The sequence below is a fragment of the Podarcis tiliguerta genome (genome assembly GCF_965153285.1).
Source record: "Podarcis tiliguerta genome assembly, chromosome: 4".
NCBI classification, from domain to species: Eukaryota; Metazoa; Chordata; class Lepidosauria; order Squamata; family Lacertidae; genus Podarcis; species Podarcis tiliguerta.
This window is the reverse complement of record NC_139537.1, coordinates 22912064-22936434: the sequence shown is the minus strand read 5'-3', so window position 1 is coordinate 22936434 and position 24371 is coordinate 22912064. Positions and strand designations below refer to the sequence as shown.

Here is a 24371-nt window from a genome sequence, read left to right as displayed (position 1 = left end):
CTTTCCTTTGGACCACATCAGTGAGGCTGAGAGAGGGGCACCTCAGGACCTCCATACCCACTGCCCAGGCTGGCGTCCCGGGGAGGTTCCTTCAGTGCCGCAAACGCAGTGGTCTGCCTTCACTCCATTGGCTTTTGAGTTGGATAGATGCCCACAGCATTACTCCCTCCCTATCTCCCAATCAGGTATGGCTTTACTGATTTACTCTATACAGGTTCAGTCTGGTCTTAAGCAGTCTTGAAACACACAAAAGCACAGTGCCAGTAGTCACCCAATAATGTATCACTCACTTTATTCAAATGGATAATAAATTCCCAAAGGGGTAACCACTTGTGGATTTCCGCTCTCCTCTTCCTCTGGAATTGGCAAACATGTCCTGGCTAGCAGGGCAACCAGGAACAGGGTGGGCAGATTGGTGGAGGACGTTCTACCAAGAGGTTACATGGCAATGAGCATCCAACCTGAGTTACTTGCATAGCAGTTATCTTGTCCATACATTTTACCACCATTTTCCTAATTGCAAAAAGTCTGGTGTGTGTTTTTTTAGCGGATTTGTTGTGCCAGGCAACAGAGCAATTTAACCCACTTTAATTGCACAAAACTAAACTTCTAGTATGCTCTAGAATTCTGCCTGCAAATTATTGACAGTCTGAAGCTGACAGATGACTCTGTTTGAAGGAATTTGCCATGGGTGGAAAGGCCCTTTATCGGTCATAAAATCAAATCTAGAGGACAACAGTAATGGTATAAAAAAGCCATAGATATCCAAAATTCCTAACAGAGCCAGTACTAAAAATCATTATTAGAATGATTAAATTGTATTCCTAGTATAAAGTTCATTTTAGGCTTCTCTGTAAATAACATTGATCACATTTCCTTCTAAATTAAATGAATTTGTTAAATAATTTCCTACTTCGTATTGCCACTCCTTAGCATCTAACCAAGTGATATACATATGTAGATATCAGTGATTTAAGAGTCTTGAGAGGGTGGGTGGAACTTTTGGGGAATTTTTAGCTTGAGGATACTTCTGGATTGAGGCTCAGGTGGCCTCAGTGGCATGGAATGCCTTCCATCAGCTTCAACTGGTGGCCCAGTTGCGCCTCTGTCTGGACCAGGATAGCCTAACTTCTGTCCTGTTTTATGTCTAGAAGGCTTGCCTTTCAGGAGTAATGCTAACCATCTATATTAACTACTCTTCAGGTGATAAATTGGGAGAACACACTGCACATCCCCTCCCAGATCAAGCTGAGCCCCGAAGCAAGTGACCTTATCACAAAACTCTGCTGTGCTGCCGAAGAGAGGCTGGGGAGAAATGGAGCAGATGACCTCAAGGTCCACCCTTTCTTTGACTCCATGGACTTCTCCACTGATATCCGCAGGCAGGCAGCTCCCTACGTCCCAAAGATCAGCCATCCAATGGACACCTCAAATTTTGATCCCGTTGAGGAAGAAGGCCCTTGGGATGACGCTAGTGAGGACAGCACCAGGGCATGGGACCCGCAGACTTCCTCCAGCGGCAAACACACGGAACATGCCTTCTATGAGTTCACTTTCCGAAGGTTCTTTGACGACAATGGATACCCGTTCAGATACCCAAAGCCTTCTGGAATAGAAGTGAGCCAGTCGGAGAATTCTGATACAGAAAGCAAAGATGGGCTGGATCAGGCCGGAGCCTGTCAACCCGTATACGTGTAAATTATTGTACAGAGTTCTACAGAATTAACCCATTTATCCATAACTTCCATCTGAGCCTGCAGATAGAAGGACTTGCAGACCAGGTCCTAAATGCAAGCTGGTTTTGAGTTTAGGCTGTTTAGGACTGTAAATAGCTATGTTAATGAGTGCACTTGAAATCCAGATTTTCAGCATCGATTTCCAAGGACAGGCGTGATCTTAAGCCAAGTTTTCCTTCTGGGTCAGCGTTGCCCACTCTGAGCATTTACAAGCTTCCACAGTGTTGTGCTGTTTTATTTTATTTTCAAGTGAGCAGAGAGCACTTATTTTTGTTTATAGCAGGGTTCTGTTTATCCTACTAAATTATAGGGATTAATTCAGACAAATCATGCTGCTGTTCTTCTTTTCTACATTCTTTTTTTTTTTTTAATGTCCATCGCACTTATGTCACATTTTTAGGAAAACAAGTAAGACTGAAGAACGTGTGATTAAAGGTCTCTGTGCAATAATGTTTTAATAAGAGAAGAAAAAGTCTGCTGTCCTACATTTACCAGTGCCATTTTTATTCACACCATAATAATCTATATGTACTTTCAGTATCCTGACATCATTTTTGAAGCTGCTTTATTTCCCTTTTTTTGATTTTTTTTAAATTTTAATTTAGTGTAATCAAAGTGTGAGCAAGTGGCAATCGAAGAGTGGTTTCAGTGACTGGATTTGTGTAGAATGTTGCATGGAGCTGTGATTATGTTGTTTCTTCTGTTTTGAAATGACCTATTTCTTGCCATTCACAGGCAGGTCCTGTGCGTGTACTTGTACTGAGGATCTCAGCGACCCTCGGGACTTGTGTGCTGATAATGTATTGTGTGGATGGTTTTGACTCCTTATTATGACTGTGTGTTCTGTAAAAACAAATTACAAAGCTCTAATTCAGGTTAGGGGTTGGTGGTGTGTACAGGGGAAGAGAGAGAGAGAGGTTAGTAGCAGTTGATTATCTTGTTTCTTATAATTTCTCCCAAAGATGGGTAACTAGCAAAACAGTTGCTTTGGAAATAAATTTGCGGCCAAAATCTAACTGTTTGATGGCCCACTCACCTGCCACATGGTATGCAGTGTTCAGTTGTTTGAAACTTGCCATATAGTATTCATTTATCTTATCATTTAGTGTCTATATGGGGGAAAATATATAGAGGAGAATTCTTTGTGCCTTAAATTTGATTGGTGGGCCTTACTTCCTTATCCTTAAAACTGATAGGACTCTTCAGAGCAGTAATGTTAAAGGTAATTCAGTGACAATGCCTTTCTTTCTGGGATATGTTGAATCTATGGAGCTGCCTTTATACCAAGTTGTTTCCTCAACACCCTAGCCAGTATTGTCTCCTCTGGCAGACAGTCTCTCAGGCAGAATTCTTCCAAGCCCAGTTAACCTGAGTCCATTTCACTGGGAGGCGCTGGGGATTTAAGGTGGAACTATATACATGCAAAACAAAAATTTTGCCATTGAGATATAGACCCTCTCCAGGTGCATCTTTTCTTTGTTGCGGCTATATCTTATGGTGGAAAACCAATCTGCAGTATATATAGCAATCCCCGAAACCATAGATACACATTGGCCTCTCTAGCTGCTTCTCTGTGATCACTTGGAGGACCAGAATTGGCTTACATGATGAAAGCGTGCAGTACTTTATCAAGATCGCATTGAGGCAACAATGGCTAGCACTTCCAGAGCTGCCAGGAATTGTGAACTCTTCTTTCCTATTTAAATAGGCCTATTCTAACCATGTATACACAGAAATGAATATATTTGGGGTAGCAGCCTTAGTTGTCTTAAGTGACGTTCCCAAATGCTGGCCCCGATTATACCTGGTCTGTTATATTGTTATATATCTATGATGGACTATACTAACCCTGCATCTCTATCAAAATGCAAGCGTACGTTGAAATATTTTCTAAAAATTGTTTAAAATAATGCATTTTATTAGTTATGTTAACGTAAGGATTATTCAAAATGATAATGGAATACTAAAAATAAGTAAGCCATAAATATCTTCATTTATATTATATATATACCTAAATCAGATTAGTTTAACAGTCCTATTTTAAAATAATTCATTGCAATAACATTTGAGGGCAATATTCCACTGTGTTCTTGCTTTTTATGTTAAGCTTTTGAATCTGAAACTGCGTTTTCCCCCACTCCCATGTTATTCCAGATATTCTTCCTTAACATTTTAGCCTATCATATCCTACCCATTGTCTAGATATCTAAAGCAACAGCACCTGTAAATCCATCAGGCTAAACTAAACAAAATGATTGTGTATTTGTTTACATTTGTATGAAAGGAGTGTTCTGAGGTATGCAGTGCTTGTGTTGTGGCAGTTTATGAAAGATTTCAGTATTACTACTTTTTATATAATAATGCCATGTTTTTTTATATATATTTACAACTATCTGACATTCTTTCATGTGGTAGGTTCTTCCTCAGGAACTCAGTTTAACTGTTATTTATTTATCATTTGCCTTTCGAAAGCTTCCGCTGGCACAATTTATTATTATTAAAAAAAAATACCGAATCAAAATCCCAGGATGTATCTTGTGTGTGTTCTTATGGCTTATAATAGTGGTTCTTAATTAGCGAAGTACTGCAAGCGCCCTTTTTTTGAAAGCCAAGCCATTGACCCGCTACTTTTGCGACAAGGTAATTCATTTTTACTAGCAAACCAGAGCTTAAACTAACTTTTTCCAGCCCCGGGAGGAGCTCAGGGAGTGTTCATACAACACACCTACACACTGCAGCCGTCACACTAACGTGTTGCGACACACAGTTTGGAAAGCTCTGCCATACAGGTCGATTAGCTCACAACAATTTTGCTTCCCTGAATATCCCTACGTCTGCCCCTTGTAGGCCCTGGAGATTATTCTTTGCACAGAAACTCAAGTATGTAGGTATTTGCAAACCTAGTGTGAGAATTGCCAAAAAGCCCACATCACCTAAAGTGAAGTTCAAAGCTGAATTTCATAGGAAGTCAAAAGAGTTTTGATCAGATTTATGAATTTTGAATAAGATAGGGGATTGGTATACTTACTCCCTCGTGGTCACCATATGGAATCAGAGAACTGCAGAGTTGGAAGGGGTCCTAGGGGTTATCTAGTCCAACCCCCTGCAGTGCAGGAGTCTCTTATTGCCTAAAATATAAATATGAAGCAAATATGGAGGTTCCTCTTCAGGTGAAGCAACTGACAAAAATGTGAAGGAAGTCAGCAGGACTTTCAATAAGACTATTGTAGTTTTTGTGGGAGCGGGGAAGGGTGTTTTGCCGGATTTTGCAAAAACCCAATCTGGTGTTGAACTCTATAACTAAATTGAATTTAACAGTAGTAATTGCAGCATCACAGCACTTGCCAAAGTGGAAGGAGTTCTGAAAGACGATACTGGAACACTACTAATCATTTCCCAATTACGTGCGCAGAAAACAGCAGAACTCACCGATAGGCAACACATGAAGATTGTTGCAGAGCATCCCAAATTATTACTATTGTATAATTATAAGTTTATTGTATAACCTTAGAAGGGACACGGCTGTCAATGCACTACTACCTGTGAGTCATCTTAGGTCCATCCCCAGATGTTCAGGAAGGCTCCCTAAACCTCTGGAGAGCCTTTTGTGGGTGGTGGAGTTAGGGGCTGGGTGGCTGCAGGGGAGAGGAAGGAACAAAAAGTTTTCCTTCCACAAAGCTCCTTATCCACACAATCCTATACATGTCTCCTCAGAAGCAAGTCCCATTGAGTTCTACGAGTCTGGCTCCCAGCTCGATTGCAGCCTTACGGTGCAATTTTAACCATGTCTACTCAGAAGCAAGTCCTATCAAATTTACTTAGGGCTTACTTCCAGGTAAGTGGTGCTAGGGTTGTGGCCTAAGTTAATTCATCTTGCGATCCAAGCCATTGTTTTCGTACAAAGCAAAAACAGACCCGTAAGCTTAAAATAATAACAGAAAAATGCAATGTTATTGGCAGATCATCAAACATGTAATTCCAAACATACTTTTACTGAATTTCTCCTTGCAGGCAATAATAGATTTAGACATGCATATGACATAAATAGCAAATGCTAAATTCTATGGGGGGTGGAACTCGGAATGTTTTTTCTGGCAGAGAAATGTGTTAAAGCAGTGAATGTTGGCATGTGGTGGAAAGGATTCTGGGTTTGTTCACTGGCAAGATTTCCGCCATCTGCCTTATACACCATTTTCCTAATTAAGAGTGAGCAGAAGAAAATGTTACATTTTCAGAATTAGCCTGTTAAAATATATTCAGAGTCTGAGGGTTTGCAAATGAGGCAAACAAAAGTATTATTTTAACAATACGTGTGCTGCTTCTTTAACATATACATAAACTCAAAAAAGCAGCCTGTGAAGCTGCTTTCTACTGAGTCAGACCACTGGTCTGCCTAGCACTGTCAACACTGACCAGCAGCAGCTCTTTAGATCACTCGCTGCCTTACCGAGAGATACTGGGGATTGAACCTGGCATCACCTGCATGCAACATCCCTGGCATCTCCAGGTAAGGACTAGGAAAGATGCTTTCTGAAGCCACTACCCGTCACTGTTGACAGTATACATTCTGGTGAACCAATGGTCTAACTGTATAATGCAGCTCAAAGTAGCTTACCTCAGGCATAGGCAAACTCGGCTCTCCTGGTGTTTTGGGACTACAACTCCCATCATCCCTAACTAACAGGACCAGTGGTCAGGGATGATGGGAGCTGTAGTTCCAAAACATCTGGAGGGCCGAGTTTGCCTATGCCTGGCTTACATCATAAAAAAGCAGCAAAATATCATAACAATGAATGAAAAGCACATTGTCTAAAAATACTGGAGAAAGCTTTTCACAAAAGTCAGTGGAAAGTAAGCCTACAAGTGGCTATCAGTCATGACAAAATGTTGCATTATGGTGGAGGGCCACCTATTCACCAGCCATGCACCGCTTGCAGATCTCTACATGTAGATGCATTGCAGCAGAACCATTGAATCGGGATGCTTGGCATAAATCCCACTCCCTGCCCCGATTTACCATGCAGGTAGCTCTCTTTGAAATCAGTGAGGCACACAATGTTGTTGCCTATAGTTTTTTTATCAGTTCAAAACTTAGTTTATAATCTAGGAAACAATAACGAAAGAACGTGCACTTATCAATCCAAACCGTCAAAGCACATTCATGCACGTTCTCCAGTACCTGCTTGTAAATTCTGTTTTCCAAGACTTGAAATAGCATGGCAATTCCCTTCATGCCACCATTCCCCACCCCACCCACTGAACAGACTGGATGTTGCGGGCAATCCTTCTATCTCTGGTTGGCACAGATCAGACTCTTTAATTAAAAAACTGAGAAGACACTGTTTTTCAGAACAGCAGCAGAATCGACATATCGGACACTCCTGCTGGGGCACTGAGCATTTGCAGTGCATTTTGTGGGTGCCAAATAATGGATTGATTTTCATAGCAGGGAATTCTGTCGTTGCCATGTAATCTGTGCTAACCCTCTATTATTGTTCCATTTTTCTCTTTTACCATACTTAATCTTAAATATCACGCAGTATGAACTTACGGTCAAGCTAAAATGCCTGCCACGAGAGCTCCTGCTGGCTCATGCAAAACACACAAAAGTCCCTCAAGAATCATACTAAATAATTCCCGTAGCAATCGCAAAACTAAAGCAACAATCAGGATGCCCAAATGTGACTCCCACATTGTGGGCAACCCTTAATCTAGGCTTGTGACTCATTGAGCCAAATGAAGTTCACCAGCTAGCTTGTCGAACCTAGTGCACAAATTGTGGGGAACGGGGAAGTAATAAAGCTTATTGTGAAACCTACAAGCCTCATCCCCTGAAACACAGACTGTCAAAGGGAGAGGGGCTGGGTCCCCCTTTGACTTCTACTTCCCTGTTCTTTGATCACAGTAATAGGGTTTTCATTTCTCTTCTGTGTGGTTCCTAGTGGGTCTTTGAGTTGGACTCCCAGCTAACTCTCTCTTTGTCATTCACTTGCTGGAGTTCTTGCCTTCAAGCCTTGATCCTTTTGGGGGTGCTTTAAATACATAGTTAGGATGTGGCATAATACTAATATGAAGCACAATGCCTTCTTTTACCAATAGATGGAATGTATGACCAAACCTGGCGTGCTCTGGTCCATGGGCTCACAAAGAGTCGAACACGACTAAACCACAACGACCAAACCAAGATAAAAGCAGGGAGGCTACAAAAGGCCACAAACAGAGGTAGCAAGCCAAATCATGTTCTTCAGGGGCCATCACAAAAGGAAGTAAGACTGCTTTGTGAGTCAAACAAAGGTCAAGCCTCAGGAGTGCTTGAAATCCCCGTTTTTGTGGAATTGGAAAATAGATCTGACCCACAGAATCAGCTGAGCACCTAGATTTAAAACATGGGGCTTAGAACACTCTCCAGCTGGAGAGAGCCCCCAGCAGAGTTGAACTTTCAGAGTTAACCTGCAGCATAGCCTGGAATATAGGTTGTTCAACCTTTTTGCATAGCCTGTTTACTCTGTCTTAAACCACTTGCCCCACCCTCTCCCTCTCTAGCAATAAACAGACCACACACTGTTAAGTAAGTTTAAAATATTTACTCACTAAATTCAAAGGTGTGGTTCATGTGTTGTCCCACGCAGCAGCAAGGAGAAGCCAGGTAGATTATTCTTGGGTGCAAAATTCACAATATAGTTTCAAACATGCAGTCTGAACTTTGAGCAAGTTCAGACCCATCTGTTCTGGTGGGTTACATGCTGAGAAGAAAGTGAGACAAGGGAAGAGAAACAGCATCACATCCTCCCCCACAGAGGTAAGGGGGCATGATCACCCGAGTCTAGAAACAAACCTCTCTGGTCTTAACCCCTTCATGCACTAACGCTTAATTATGTTTGACTGCAATTTCCCAGTTCTTACAATCCCAGACAGACCACAAACACAGAACACTGAGTGGACCCAGCTTATATATGGCTGAAGAACTGCATTCTGCTTTATGGCTCACAAGCTTTGTAGGCCTTACATAAGTCATTACTTGTTGTTGTTGTTGTTTAGTCGTGTCCGACTCTTCATGACCCCATGGACCAGAGCACGCCAGACACTTCTGTCTTCCACTGCCTCCCACAGTTTGGTCAGACTCATGCTGGTAGCTTCGAGAACACTGTCCAACCATCTCGTCCCCTTCTCCTTGTGCCCTCCATCTTTCCCAGCATCAGGGTCTTTTCCAGGGAGTCTTCTCTTCTCATGAGGTGGCCAAAGTATTGGAGCCATTACTAGCGTCCTCCAACCCCCAGGCTCTGAAGGTTAAAACTCCATGGTGCTATTGGCTGTTGTACAAATCCTACAGAATGAATAAGGTGTTCTAGGTGGATAATAGTCAGTATTTGGAATGATCCATGAAGCCGCATTGATTGTGTGAGGTGTGGTACTACAGGCTGAGCACCATGAATTATATGTTTATAATGATGAATATAAATGTATTTCGCTATACAATTTAAAGTTATGGTTGGAAAGAGCCATCTAGTGGTACACGAAGGGCATGTGCTACATGTAAGTAGCATGAAGCCCTATGATACCACTTCAGCAATCATGGTTTCCCCCGAATAATCCTGGGAACTATAGCTTGTCAAGTTTGGTCTACGGAGTGTTTTAACAATCAATTCTTCTTCCCAATAACTGTAACTCTGTGAGGGGAACAGGGATCTCCTAACAACTTCACAGCACCTTATTATCATTATCACATTTATTTTTTTGACACTGACTACTAAATATTTTTTTTAATGAAAAATTGGATTTGTAAAACTTATAATATTGTTTCCTGCTTTAAAAATAAAACAAAAGCCCATTAAATTAATATTACATGTCTTGCATGAAGGCTGGTTTTATTAGCTATCAGCATGAACAGGATGGCTTATTGTGCACTGATAGGATGAAGTGAGACTGTTTGACTGCAAAATAATAACTAGTTACGCCAGACCGTTATCTTTCTATGTTCTAACACTGGGGCTAGTAACTTTCTGTTTCTCTAGGACTGCATTCATGCCCTCCAACATCTTGAACCCCCAAAGCAGGAAGCGTGTCTTCCTGCCTGTTTTCCCTCACGAGTCACACGACCTGCATGAGATCACGGAGCCCAAAAGATGCCCCTTTTCACAGCCTTGTTCACACAGCAACCGAAAATGCCCTCTTTGGGGTGCCACCCAGAAAAAATGTGCTTTTTTTGGGTGGAAGTTCCCCCCCCCGGACGAGATCTTGATGTGAAATCACGTGAGATCTCATGGCACACAAAATGGCTGCCATGCTCTCCCACGAGAAAACGAGATGTCTAATGTTTTTCTGTGATACTTACACAAAGTATGTGCATTTCCTTGCGGGGGGGGAGGATACATTGGGAGCCGTGTGCAGATGGTAGGCAAGGCTAAAGTCTGTGGTAGGCAGGGTCAGAGCCAAAAAGTGTGTAGAGTCACGCACTTTATGGCACTCCCTTCTATCTCATATCTTTTTCTTTTTTCTACCCCCTGCAAGCTATATGGAGAGGGACAGATTGCTCTTGCCAAAGATCTGAATGAGGGCCACATAAAATTCCACCACCAAGGTCCACGTGAACTTTATAGGGCCACAGGCAGCCCACTCCATTTGTAAGACAACAGACAATGTTAGCTCTGACCTTTCTGTTAGTTCGCCTTGTGCTACTCCTCCTCATAGGCTAAAAATTAATCTTGCTATGCATGCTTTACAGCAATCAGAAGATAATCTGTGCATCAACATGGATAATCTTCTGGTTGCTCTAGTATGCATTTCCAGATTAATTGTTCATCTATGAGGAGTATGAACCTAAATTCAATTTTGGGTTGAAAACACATGGAATAAATCATGTGGGCATGCAGCAAATGAATAATACGGATTTTCATTGCAACCATGCCAATTTTGAGAAATGGCTTGGTATGTTGCTGTGCAATCAGCCTGTAAACTATTACATAGATTTCTTTGTTTGTTTGAAATATTTATATTTCACCCTTCATTAAAATTTGTTCCAGAGAGGTTTACATAATGAAAAGACTATGCTGTAGCTTAGTCAGCAGACAGATTTTAGTGATAAGCTCCCATAGCAGGCACCATTCAGGTCGCTGTGTTATGATGGTTCTATATCATAAGCCTGTTATAAAGCTAAATAATACTATGCAGACTGTGCATCCCTTTACATATTTATTTATTTATAAACTGCACGTTCATCTAGAATATAACGAGGTGGTATACAGACTGGAAAACACACTATTACAATGAAAACAATTTTAAAAAATCCAACACACCCATAGGTGTTCCAGATATGAAAGGCTTGTCTGAATTAGTTTTTTAGAAGGCATCTGAACAGAAGCAGGGATGACTCCTGCTGAACTCCTGTTTGCAAGGAGTTCCGCAGGGCAGGGCCAGCAACATTAAGGGCTCAGACCCAGGTAAAGGTCAGCTGAGGCTCAGGGGCAAGTGCTAACAACATCCCACGAGAAGACCTCAGCAACTGAGTCTTGACACACATACAGCACTAGGTATTATTGTTCTTCGGTTGTTTCCAATTCTGTCCTGTGCGGAATGTCAGTTTAGTGGAGAAACATCGTATTAATGTATACCTTTTGCCCATCTCTTTGTTGTTGATTATTGCATATATGTATAAGGGATATAATTTATTATTTTATGTGGATGAAGAATTCAAATGCTATATGACTGTGAAGAAAAGCTATTTCTGATTTTAGAAGTTTCTGTCAGTTTGCAATTTTTTTGGTGAAGAAAGTATTGGTCTGATGTGTAGAGAGATCTTTCCTATTCTAATTGATTCAAGAGGGTTCTGGAAGCTTCTCTGTGTGATACAAGCTAGTGCAAGACTAGGTTTCTAACTGTGGTGTTCGTACAGAGCCCCCAGTCGTTTGACGGACTATTGACCTGTACACCACTACTTTATTCTTCCGCTGCCACCGATTTTGTGGAAAAAACCCAGGGTTCCCCGGTGAAGTATTGAGTCTCAGTCATGTAGAGTTAACAATGAAGATTAAAGTTTATTTCAAACACAAACAAGTTTTAAAATATATTCGAAACGCTGTCAAACTATTCCCTCTCAGTCTTGTCCCTGTCTCTGACTCACCCTGACTCCTCTATCTCTCCCCCCAAAAAGAACCAACCGAACTGTCAAAACCTCTGGGCTGAGCCTCAAAATCAGGTAGGCTCCGCCTTTGGGATTTCTTATTGGTCAACCTAGTAACCTTTTCTCTCCCCCAATACAAACGTATCCCCAAAGAATGGGCAAACGCCACGCTAACTGACAAGGAATTCTCTATTTTGCCTAAAAAACAGGCAGAAGGTTCCTGATGTTTGGGTTATTCCTTCGGAGAAGCTGAACAGCTGGTTTGGACTGCTTCTGTTATCTCTTTCACTCAAGGTCATGCTGACTATAATAACAGTGTGGTGTTCTGTACATAGTACACTTAGTGTTAAGGTTTTAGTCTTAATGTTAAGTTATTATAAGTTTAGGTTAATTCTGCTGCAAATTGATTTCTTATGGACAGTGCCAATCCTGAATGTATTGGATTTGTGACCATTATGCTCATTTACCTTCAGCAGCAATAGTAAATTCTGGTATATGAAATATAGTTGCCTCTGGTCTATTTTGGGGGGAGTCTTGCAACGTTTCAAGTTTTTACTCTGCTAACTATATGTTGGAGTTCTGTCATGGATCAATATGAGTAGAATTTATAACAACGTCATTCCCATTGAGTCTAGTGGGACTTACTCCCAGGTAAGTGTTATAAGATTGGAATCTAAAAGGATCATCTTTAACGATCTTCTAGCTATTAAAGTACCACTGAGCTGTAATATTTTATCTAGTGCTTAAGATGGAAGAAAATAATCCTGCCTATGTGCAACTAAAAGGATATTAGTGACTCAATCATATCCATATAATAAATTTAAAGCACTTTAACAGTCCTGATGCTCCTAAAGAATGATGGGAACTGTAGTTTATTAACTGTGCTGGGAACTGTAGCTCTGTGAGGGGGGCGGTCTCCTAATAACCATAGTTCCCATAATTCTTTGCTGAAAGCCATGACTGTTAAGTGACACAGGAGTGCTTTTAATATATGGTGTGGCAGGCTGGTTTTCTCTAAAGTGTTAGGACCTGATCTGTCAGAAAGATTAGATTAATGATGTACATTCAACATGAACACTTTGTCCAATACTATTAAAAAGATCCTTAAAAGGACTCTCTCAAAAGAACATAAACACACACTGTGTTCCTGAGGAACAAAGTGAAGACAGTATGTGAAATATACAAATGCATCCAATTCATCTTTTAAAGAAGTATCATGCCACTTTAAACAGCATGGGCTTCCTCCAAGGAATTGTGGGAGTTATATTTTGTTGGTGCTGAGAGTTGTCAGGAGACCCTATTCCCCTCCCAGAACTATAATAACCACAACAAGACAGTTTGAACATATTACACCGATCCTGACCCAACTGCACTGGCTTCCAGGTAGTTTCCGGGCCAAATTCAAAGTGCTGGTTTTAACTTTTAAATGCTTAAACGGCTCAGGACCTCAATACTCAAAGGTCCACTTCTTTCCATATGAACCTACCTGGACCTTGAGCTCACTGAGATCCTTCTTCGTGTGCCTCCTCCACGAGAGGTCCGGAAGGTGTTAATGTTGTGAGCCACTCCATCTTAGGTTTACATTGTATAGATGTGCAAATAAACCATATATCATCAAGACAACACAGTCTCCACTGTCTCCTTCATTCCAAGGAAACCAAACTCTGGGAAAGCAACCTGGAACCCCCTGGAATCTCACACTGCTCAGAGATTGGGGTGGCATGCGACAATATGCACTTCTGCCTGAGTCTTAGTGGTTGCAAACAGCATTTGAAATAGCATGATTGTAAACATCCATCCTGGAATGACTGAATGAATAAACAACAGTTATGGTGTGGGGATAAATGGTTATGCAGGAGTTGGGGCACCATGGCTGGGTGTTATTGGACCACAATTCGAATAATTCCTGACCTTGATGAGGCTGATGGAAGTTGGAGTTGAGTAGATTTGTAGGGTTACGTATCCCACACCTGGGTTAAAAACCTATTGCCCTGTAGCATGGCCCTGGTCCTGGTTTTTTTTTGTTGGGGGGCAGTTATACAGAGATAGTTCTACAAAGATAAAATTAACGTTATGTTGCTGCAGCCAGTAAAATAACATATTAACTCGTTTTAATAAGCACATTTCGTAAACAAAGACTTTGTTAGAACCAAAGGAAGCTCAGAAACCATGCATCCCTACAAGCAGAGCCATTAATTAACTAAGGGTTTGTCTGCTAGCAAAGACAAGGGTGCCCTTTATATATATTATAACACTGTTTTTCAGGGAGCCTCTCTGCTGCAGCTGGCACTCAGCCAACTGCAAAGCATGAAGGACACTTCTCATTTGAGAATAAAGGATGCAGTATATGCGGGTGACATTCTACATTATTTGGCATATCCGTACAATTAATCATCACACAATTAAAAGATTTCATTCTAGCCGTGGGCCAATGGTTTGTAGAGCAAGTGGTTTATTTAATAATAGCCTCTGCTCCAATACTAGCATGTTTTACATGCAGAAAGCCCCAGGTTAAAAGCCCTGCCATCTCCAGGTAGGGCTGGGAAAGATGATGCTCAGAAGCTCAGTTCAACTGGAACTCTACACATGCCCCAAGACCATGTTTAGATTGGCTTTTCTTTAGCCATGAGTCTTGTGTCCCTACGGGACGCGGGTGGCGCTGTGGGTTAAAGCCTCAGTGCCTAGGGCTTGCGGATCGAAAGGTCGGCAGTTCGAATCCCCGCGGCAGGGTGCGCTCCCGCTGTTCGGTCCCAGCGCCTGCCAACCTAGCAGTTCGAAAGCACTCCCAGGTGCAAGTAGATAAATAGGGACCGCTTACCAGCGGGAAGGTAAATGGCGTTTCCGTGTGCGGCTCTGGCTCGCCAGAGCAGCGATGTCACGCTGGCCACGTGACCCGGAAGTGTCTTCGGACAGCGCTGGCCCTTGGCCTCTTTGAGTGAGATGGGCGCACAACCCTAGAGTCTGTCAAGACTGGCCCGTACGGGCAGGGGTACCTTTACCTTGTGTCCCTACAATGGAACTGGAGAAAACTTGGTAGTTCAAGCTAAGTTTTGTTCCATCAGGGAAGCTCCAATACTTCCTATCCAATCCCCAGGTGTGGTCTAACCAAGGCAGAATAGAGTGGTACTATTACTTCCATTGATAGGGACAGTATACTTGTTGCTGCAGGCTGAAACAGTATTGACTTATTTGCTGCTGCATCACACTGTTGACTCATGTTAAGTTTGTAGTCAGTAGATCCCTAGATTCTTTTCACATGTACTTCTGGCAAGGCAGGTGTCCCCATTATATTGGTGCAGCTGGTTCTTCTTGCCTAAGTGTAGAACCTTACATTTATCCTTACATTTAACAAATTTCATTCTGTTAGTTTCACTTTGGGCCCAGTTCTCCAATCTGATAAGGTCATTTTGAATCTTGATTCTGTCTTCTGTCCCATTGGCTACCCCTCCCAGTTTGGTGTCATCTGCAAATTTGATGAGAATCCCTTCAATACCTAAATCCAAGTCATTTGTAAAGATGTTGAACAATGGGCCCAGGACACCTCACTTATCACTTTTTTCCAGGACGAGGAGGAATCATTAACAAGCACTCTTTGGATTTGGTCAGTCAACCAGCTACAAATCCAACTTTCAGTTACCTCATCCAGCCCACATCTTACCAGTTTCCTCGCATGTGGGACTTTGTCAAAAGCCTTACTGAAATCAAGATACACGAGGTCTGCAGTATTCCGCTGATCCACCAGGCTTGTAGCTCTATCAAAAGAGAGAGAGAGAGATTTGTCTGGCATGACTTGTTTTTGAAAAATTCATACTGAGTCTTAGTAATCACTGCATTCTTTTCTAACTGTCCACAGACTGACTGTTTAATTATCTGTTCTAGGACCTTTCCTGGTATCCGCATCTGTCCTATATCATTCCTATAATTTCTTATGAAATATCACATTTTTATGTATTTCCACCCAAACCAGCTTTGATCCAAATTGAGAAAAATAACAATCTAGCTGCATGTTAAGCTGGTAATATGTAGTGTCACAGTTCCATTTCTCCCTGTATCATATTCACTATGATTAATTTCTGTATGGTTCTATTTTAGTGACTATTAATCTATATGGACAAAGGGGAAGTGTAATGAGATTATAATTAGCTGTAGAAATGTTAACCTTCAGCCTTATCTTCAGGAGTTGCAGGTGGTGGAGTAATTCAGTTTGCTTACAGTTCTCACTTAGAAATTTATCTGTATCGGCTCTCAGTAAGTATCTGGAAAATTTGTTCTTGCTCCCCTCCTCTTACCATTACCCCTTTTCTTACTAAACAAGTGAATTCTGTGTTATTCCAAGCAACTAAGTAATTTTTGATAGTATGCTGCCATAGTATACTATAAGCTTAATGCTAGAAATCTGTAACAATATATTAAAATCTATTTTGCCTAGGAGTCTTAAAATGTATAGGGCAAGATCCAAAGGAGCTAAGGACTGAAACCCCACTTGCAACATAGCACAATTAAAGGACTTTCAAAAATGGTTTCTAATATTTGCTACTAAAAGAAAAATAAAACCATAGCATTTCCTGAAGTAGCTCTTCAGATCCCACTATAGTTATTAAACTTACGTGTGAAGAGTAGCTATGGTGGAACAACTGATATAATAAAGGTCAAAGTATGACTCCCTATGAGTGAAGATCTAAAGTGAAATGAATCCATAAGATTTAAGCATACAGTATGTTACAAATTCAGTTTTTGGTATGGACCTATGTGAAATGTGCAGTATCAGTTTCAAAAAACACATCATGGGTGAACCTTTTTTGGCTAGGTGGGCCAGATCTTTATTCCCCCACCATGCAGCTCTGCCTCTGCTCAGCACTGGCATATAGTCCCTGACTGACTCCTCTGAGGGAATGTGACTCTCAACAAAAAGCAGACTGCCCACTCGTTTTATTGTTCAGGTTGAAAACAAGTGTAGTGCATACAAGCACACATTTGGGAAGCTGTATGTTTTGTACCAGCAATTTTTTAGGTGCAGCATGGGGTCTCATTTCTGTATGTGAGTGGCCATATATGCATGGGAAGATTAGCCTATTATTGTGTGAAGTACAAGAGAGACAGCTGCATTTGGTAAATACAGACATAAGAGGCCAGTTCAAACTATTTGTCCATCTATATTGTCTTGTATGAAAGGTAGTGAGTCTGCATGGTCTCAAGCATACGTTTCCCCCATTATCAGATTATTTTTAAAACTGTAATTCCAGAGACCGAACCTGGGACAAAGCAACAGCTCTATCGCTACCGTCCTTCCTTCCCATTTCACTTTGCACAGAAGAACAGGGTATCTCCAATTCTGTCAGGGCCACAGTGCCTTTGATAGTGAATGACATGTATAAGTTCAGCAAGCGCATCTACTGAATTGCTGCCTATTACAAAAGCAAGCAAAAAAAGTTCAAAATCTGGGCTCTGTGAAACTGCTTTACTACTAATAATAAAAAGTGATGCTCTCGGGGCTAAGAAAGAGCTGCTAGTATACTGGCCCGACTTTATTCTCCGTGCGCGCTTGCAAGGACTCCCATTCCTTATTTTACTTTTTCGGTAAGCCCTGAGGCGCGATATTAAAACACCAAAATAGTCCAGGATCGTTTCCGCCGCTTTTGAGCCTACTTGGAAAGCGCGCGCACCACCCTTTCACGTGGAAGCCAGGTACCTCCCGGGCTGCGCTTACTCCGCGCTGAGAGTGACGAACACTCTGCACGTGTTCAAAGGCGCTTTCCCCCGTGTTCACGGTTACACACAAACACACCTTTCGACCGCATGCATGCTGAGCTCCGGCGGGGCAAGCTCGACCCAGAGCCGGAGCCTCAGTCAGGGGACCTCCGGGGTCTGCGCTACTTTTGCGCTTAAAAAGGCAACGAACCGCGGTGACTCTCAGGGGGCATCTTCGTACCCCACCCCCCACTCCCCCGACCAGGGCAGCGACTGTCCAGCTTTTCCTCATGGCCGTTTTGGCGCGGGAGACCCCCCCCCTTTCCCCCCTACGCGTGCACACGCGCGCGCCTCCGCAACCCTCCTGGCCGGGGCGGGCAGCGCCGCCCGACTGAGGCTCCCCTCCGCGAGGCTCTCCCGGCGCTGCCCGCTCGCCCCTCCCTCCCCTCTCTCCTTCCGCGCCCGCGCCGGGGATTGGCTGGGCGGCCGCCTCGTCCCAGAATGCAGTGCATGGCGCGTCATTGAAGAGAGACCATGATGGCGGCGGCCGCGGCGGCGGGGGGAGCCCCCGAGGTGATCGCCCAGCTGGAGAACGCGGCCAAAGTGCTGATGGTGAGGGCGGCGCGGCGGCGGGCGGAGCGGGCAGGCTGGGCGACCGAGGGCGCGGCGGGGAGCGGAGCGGCCCCTCCGCCCCCCAGTTGATCCCTCTGGGCGGGGGAGACGCCGCGAGTGCCCCTTCTTCTTCTTCCCCGGGCTCCCTTGCAGGCTCCTTCCTCGGAGAGGGACTCCGCGGGGCTGCGCCTCCTTCCGCGCGGTGCCGCGGAAATCCCGCCGCTGCCCTCTTTTTCCCTCCGAAGCTGCAGCCCCGTGCGCGCTGGCTAGGGGAGCAAGTCCCATGGACCCCCCTCCGCGAGGGGGGACTTGCTTCCCAGCAAACGGGCGTAGGATGGGGCTGCTAGTGCCTCTCGGCTTTGAGGACCCTTCTCCCTCCACAACCCTTTCGCTTCCTTTATCAGTGCTTCGGGCTCCTGCTCCTTTCTGCACCATCATAGCCTCTGCTTCCCAAATCCTCTCCATTTCACTCCTGTACCCACGTGCTCAGATCCTTGATATCGGCTGCTCCACCACTCTTTGCTCTGCTCCTTTTTTCATTTTAGAAACATTTTTTCCTGCTGCGCATCTGCTACAATCAGTATAAAACGACATATTCCTTCCCCCTTTTTTTTGCCAACTAGTGAATGCTCCCACCCCCCCCCCTGTCTCTGCAAGCCAACCTTCATGTGCCTGGGTTACATAAATCTTAAGATGCTTGTTCCATTTGCTTATTCTCCTCAACAGTCAAGGCACCTGGAAAATCTGGGCTTGAATAGCAAAACCTTTCCACCTATTAGTATTGCCTTAATTTTTTAAACATTTTTTGTGTGTGTGGAAAGTGCTTTGCAGTGTAACTTGTTGCATCTTTTGCACACACACCCGAAACACTTGCAACCAGCCTTGTATTTCATAGGTTTCCTGGTAGCCATAGGTGTCCAAGAATGCCATAGATACGTGTGAGTTTGCTGAATAGCCCACTTGGTTTCTGTGCCTGACTCTGAAGAAGCCAGAGCTGCATGGAAATGCAAAGGGCTAGCAGAAAAGTGCCGGTTCTCTCCTTCCAGGAGCATAGCTAGATCCTTAAAAGGACTTATACCCATGACACACGGTGTATGCTAATTTATTTGTTTAGATGAAATCTTAGGCAAACTTTGGGGGGGGGGGGGAGAGAAACGACTTTGTAAGAATTTTCTTAAAGTTGATGTTTAAAAACAGGAGGAAGGTACAGGAGGTATGGGGTCCTGTGCAAATGGTCCGCACAACCTGTGCTTTAACATCTCCATCATTTCTGTGCCTGTCTGCTTTATAGAAGTCTTTTTTTAAAACAACAACCAAGCCTTTCAATAAGTTTCCATGTAGGCCTTTAAGGATGAGTCTTGTCCTCATGAGCAGCCATGAAAATGCAGGCCTTATAGCAGGCTGCTAAAATTTGTTTTGCAGGCTAGTAACTTTTCTGTGATTATTGACAAAGCAATAAAATGCTAGAGAAATAGATAAATCTGACAGCTAAAAGTATCCTCCAGCTGAAGAACTATGCCATAATAATATTGCCAAAATGTCAAAAAGTTATTGCTTATTCTCCCAAAATACAAGAAGACGAGTCATTGGTATTCCACCAGACAAGTGGGAAACTAATGCTCTGAATTGTAATTAATATTTTCTCATAGTCTTCTACGTGAGCAGTTTTTATGTAAGCATAAGTTTACCACACAAGCATCACACAATCTGCCGTACTACCCTGCAAGCAGTAGATATTGAGCAATTGCTTAACAATTATACATTAATGCATAGCATGGATGAAAACCTTACCTAGTATGTGTGTGTTTTGCATCACAGGCTGGTATGTCTGTGGTTATCTTTCCTGCTCCTCATTACAACCCTTTGAGGTAGATTAGGCTCCCATTGGATCTAAGGTGTAGAATGTGGATGTATGCGTTAATCTGATTTTAGTTTATAGTTGACTTTATATTTTGAACGATTTAAAGAGTTTTATGGTTTTTACTGATAGTTTTATTGTTTTATTCTTTTTGTTAAAAAACCTCAAAGCAGTTTGCAGACAAGCAGGATATAAATTTTATGAAATGTTTTAAAGCAAAAAAATAAGATCACTTAGCAAGATTGATGTACAAGAGGAAATTTCAACCCAGGTATCTCTGGTTTAACCCACCGCACTGGTGAACATGTGGTAATATGTAGAAAATCTGTGCTTGAAGGAAGTATTGGATTGCTTTATTGTTAATATTTCAGCTTCATTTGTCGTAGACTTGCTGATGGTAATTTTTTTCTTTGAACTATTTAAATATCTGACAGTACCCTTTTTTTTAATGGGTGGGTTAGCAATTATTGGACAAGAGCAGGCGGCTTGTGGAGGGGAGGGGACTTCTATATAGTTAGAAACAATGAAGCACTAGAGGCAAACAGGGTTTCACTTCCAATTCAGGCATGTCTCAAATGTAAACACAATTCTCTTGGTGCACTTAAAAGGTCGGTAGTTTGTGTACTTTCTTGTTGTAGAGAACAGTCTTTATGGCTAAGCTGTTTCTACTCTGCAGATTTAAAATCTGTGGATACCTTTCCTGGGATTTACTATAGATAAGGAAATCTCAGTGAAAAGTCTGGGTTATTATCTTTTGCCAAGAGTTAATAGTACACAGGATAAATTATTTAGCACAGACTTTGGTTTAGGAGTGATTTATGCCTGCTTATATGGGAATGCACTCTATATTTCACTACTAAGCACACATTTATTTCTCTGTGCAAGACATGCGTTGGAACAATACACTGTATTGGTTCATGTTTTACTGAAAATGTGCACAGATATTAAAGGCATTATGATATTGTAAAGACTTCCCAAACTCTAAACTGAAATAGAACATCAGATTTGAATGTTTTGAACAAAGCAGGAAAATAGAGGAACTTTTGCACTAAATAAGCTACACTCTGAATCCTTCTGAGGAGCTGTGGAAGAAGTCTGCTTAATACTGTAATTGAGACTCGGAGATATTTGCAGAGGACTGTAGATTCTGTGTTGGGTGAATGAGTATAAAGTGAGCTATGAATTCATTTGTACCCCTTTGCCAGTGCCATTAAGAGTGTGACCCAACAAGCCCGGAGTACTTCAAGAGGAGGCAAGACACAAAAGCCCATTAATGGTATTATTGACAGAAATTTTCATTGTGTACAGCTATTCATATCAGCAGAACACACCAGGTGTGCTCTGTTTATGCAGATGCTCCCAATCTCTTACAAATGCAGATCACAACAAAGTTGTACAGACAAAAGCCTTGCCTGATAGGAAAGTACTATTTTTACAGCAAACCGTCTTCATGATTGTGGGATGTGTATGTGGGAGGTTACTTCTATGATAGCTATGCCTAGTTTTCTAATTCAGACTAGAACATTACAGACTGGAAGGCTAAAATAATTTACAAAACTTTGGTAGCAAAACATTAGAAAAGGAGTGTTTTTAATATATACCTTGGCATTCTTCCCATGCCTTCTGTGCTTTTATTTGAGTTAATAGCAACTTTCTTTGATGCCAAAGTGCATCCCTTGATTGCAGTTCAGAAGTTCACGAGTTTCCCATTGCTTGCTCTTGATGAGCAAATTTCCCTGATTTTGTGGTACCTTCTCCATAGCTGACAAAAGGAAAGTTGTGCATATGGGTCTATTCTTCTTTATGCTTCATTTCTACATATGTTAACAAGGGAACGGGTTTTTAATGAAACAACAAAGTACAGTTTTGCATTTCAGGGGGGTTGGACCAGGTGACCCTTAGAGTCCTGTAAACACTACAATTCTGTGATTTTAAAAGTGTTTGTTGTTCTTTCTTTCTTTCTATCTTTCTTTTTATGCTAATATTTTTCCAGAAAGTCTGCATTATTTATTGTATTTTTAATATTTCGTTGGAAGCCGCCCAGAGTGGCTGGGTATAAATATTATTATTATTATTATTATTATTATTATTATTATTATTATTATTATATTTAATAATTTTATATGATTGAAATGACTATTTTACATGTATCAAAACAATTCCATAATTGCTTCTGTAAAAGTATTTGTTGTTAAGGCTTAGATATGTGTCTTACACCTCAGTTATTAGCAAGTCAGTTTGGAAGCAAAGCTAACCAATAATGGAATTTACTTGCAATTAACCCCTTCTTCCCCACATAGACATTTTATGTGGTCAAATATGGGAAGGAGCTGAATCTCCCAGGACTAGTGAGAGCACATGGGATTTTCCAGTTCAGTTGTTTGCTTTTTCCTGCTGTGGTAGAGTTGAAAGAGATGGGAGGGGCACGATAGCCTGAGGCCCATTCCTGATTTTTCTGTGGACACAATTCTTAGGGGGCATATTGCCCAACCTGGGGAATAAATGGCTTTAAAATTTCAACCTTTGCCAGTAGTTCCTTGAGGTTGTGAAAATCACACACCAGAGTTTTTTTTTTAGAGTTTTGATAAATCTCCATCTCTTTCAATATTCAGAAACATTCAGAAACAAAGCATTCAGAACACAACAGTAAAAGTGGGCTGCAAAATCATCTGAAAGCTTCTTTTAATCCAAGGAAACTTAACTTGTAGACCCTCTTACCTGCAATTCGGCTACGATTCTCATCATTCCTGATCATTGGATGCTAATTGGGGCTGATGGGAGTTGTAATACTAGAGCAACATCTGGAGGGCCACAAGTTAGCCAACCCTGTTTTAAAGGAGCAAATCGTTTTTACTAATAAGATACCTACATAATGCATAAGTATATTGGACATCTCAATGGAATAATGGGTGAAGGGTGGCTGAAAAGGAATTTCCATTTCTATTTGTTTCTGCTGGTTTACAAGTCCCGTGCCTAACCTTATATGATGCCAAGTGATGGAAAGATGTGTGTAGTTTGGGCCAAACCACTTTAGAAAGCCAAATGGGATTTCTTGGCAGTCTGGAGGATCCCCAATGTTGCTGTAGCACTTTCATGAATTTGAGTTTTTTAACGAAACATGTCTGTCTCTTAAAGACCTGACAGTTTAACTACTAAAGTTTCCCAGTATTTGCTTGGGGAGATTTTTTTGCCAAGTTATTAGGCCCTCCCTGCTATGGTGAATGAAGGCTTTTAAGTTTTACTGTTGTCTATGACAATCAGCTCAAATTGAAAAGGTGTGAAGACAGAGGAAGCCAGACACTCTGTAGACAGGAGATTTCTTGTTCAGTTATCTATGCTAATTGATTGATGCAAGAGATTTCAGCTTAAAAACAAGGCTGGGAGAGTATAGGGTGGAGCTTGTACCTTTTCTCTTTGATGAGGTTTATATAAGCAGAATGGTAAAAGTTCTGTGTGCATTTCTATGAAATCTAAATTTCATCTGGCTGAAGAAGAGCCTTTGTTAAACAAATGCTTATTATGTTTCTCAAAGTTGAACCTACGCATGTTTACGCAGAAGCAGACACCACTGAGTTCTGTGGATCATATTCCCAGGTAAATTTACAAAGGATCGCAGTCTTAGAATCACAGTATAGTGTTAGCAACAGTTGGATGACAGGTAGTATTTTGTACCTAGAATATAGAAGATTTCTCACATCTGCTACACATACACACCCCTTTTGAATAGACACCTTAATTCACTATTTGAACTTTCAGTAAATAAGGTTCATATCATGCCATTAGGTACCATGATACCACCATTGGTCAGATCATTTAACGTAGAGGCTGATGAAGGAGGAAACCCATTGCAGTTTTGAACCAATCTTTATAATTTGTTGCTGTTATCATGGTGGGACTGGGCTTTGCAGCTGGCTGTTAGAAACAAAAAATTCAAAACCTAGCCCAGCCATTCATTATAGGCAGAACCCTGCTTCCGATATGAAATGATACTTGCTGGATATTTGAAGGTGTTGGAAGTACCTGACAAGAGTAGGGACAGTACACAGTGGTTTTGTATGCAATCATCATGCAAAATAAAAGCAAGCATGATTAAGCCTTTGAGAAAGGTCTGCTGTCCTCAGCTACAACATTCTTTCTCGGGTACATGTCTTTAAAGTGGAGCCTTGGATGCCAATTTACACACTAAAATCAAATTTGCTCACATGCAGAAACGCTGGCTATCTGAAATATTCCTTTAACAGGCATTATTGTTACCTGGGTATCATTTGCCGCTGACATGTTTAGACAGGATCTTTAACTTACAGTGCTGGCTTCCTGTTTTCTCCCAGATCCAGCACAAGCCTGCCCTTGCCTTCAAAGA

General features: G+C 41.9%; 2 protein-coding genes and 1 long non-coding RNA gene across 6 annotated transcripts in view; 2 read left to right on the top strand and 1 right to left on the bottom strand.

Moving 5' to 3' along the window:
- The window catches only part of LATS2 (large tumor suppressor kinase 2), a 50593-nt gene extending 46336 nt beyond the window's left edge, over positions 1-4257 (top strand). For both annotated transcript variants that reach the window (XM_083436167.1, XM_083436168.1), the window contains exon 8: positions 1204-4257. In XM_083436167.1, the coding sequence (XP_083292293.1) occupies positions 1204-1698 (495 nt within the window). In that variant the 3' untranslated portion in view covers positions 1699-4257. The remainder of the gene's footprint in view (positions 1-1203) is intronic.
- Positions 1480-17848, bottom strand: LOC310675844. Of its 3 annotated transcripts, XR_014510227.1 has the most exons (7): positions 17639-17848; positions 15491-15605; positions 13765-13904; positions 8328-8479; positions 5566-5658; positions 4765-4864; positions 1480-1606 (listed from the first exon to the last, which is right to left on the bottom strand). It is a non-coding gene; the product is annotated as an uncharacterized lncRNA (long non-coding RNA). The 3 variants fall into 3 exon arrangements; XR_014510228.1 differs by lacking the exon at positions 13765-13904 and having other exon boundaries at positions 15512-15605; XR_014510229.1 differs by lacking the exons at positions 8328-8479; positions 13765-13904 and having other exon boundaries at positions 15512-15605.
- Positions 17849-18052: 204 nt separating this feature from the next.
- Positions 18053-24371, top strand: part of XPO4 (exportin 4) — a 62565-nt gene continuing 56246 nt past the window's right edge. Inside the window, exon 1 of the mRNA XM_083436158.1 lies at positions 18053-18153. Within this exon, the coding sequence (XP_083292284.1) occupies positions 18076-18153 (78 nt within the window). The 5' untranslated portion in view covers positions 18053-18075. The remainder of the gene's footprint in view (positions 18154-24371) is intronic.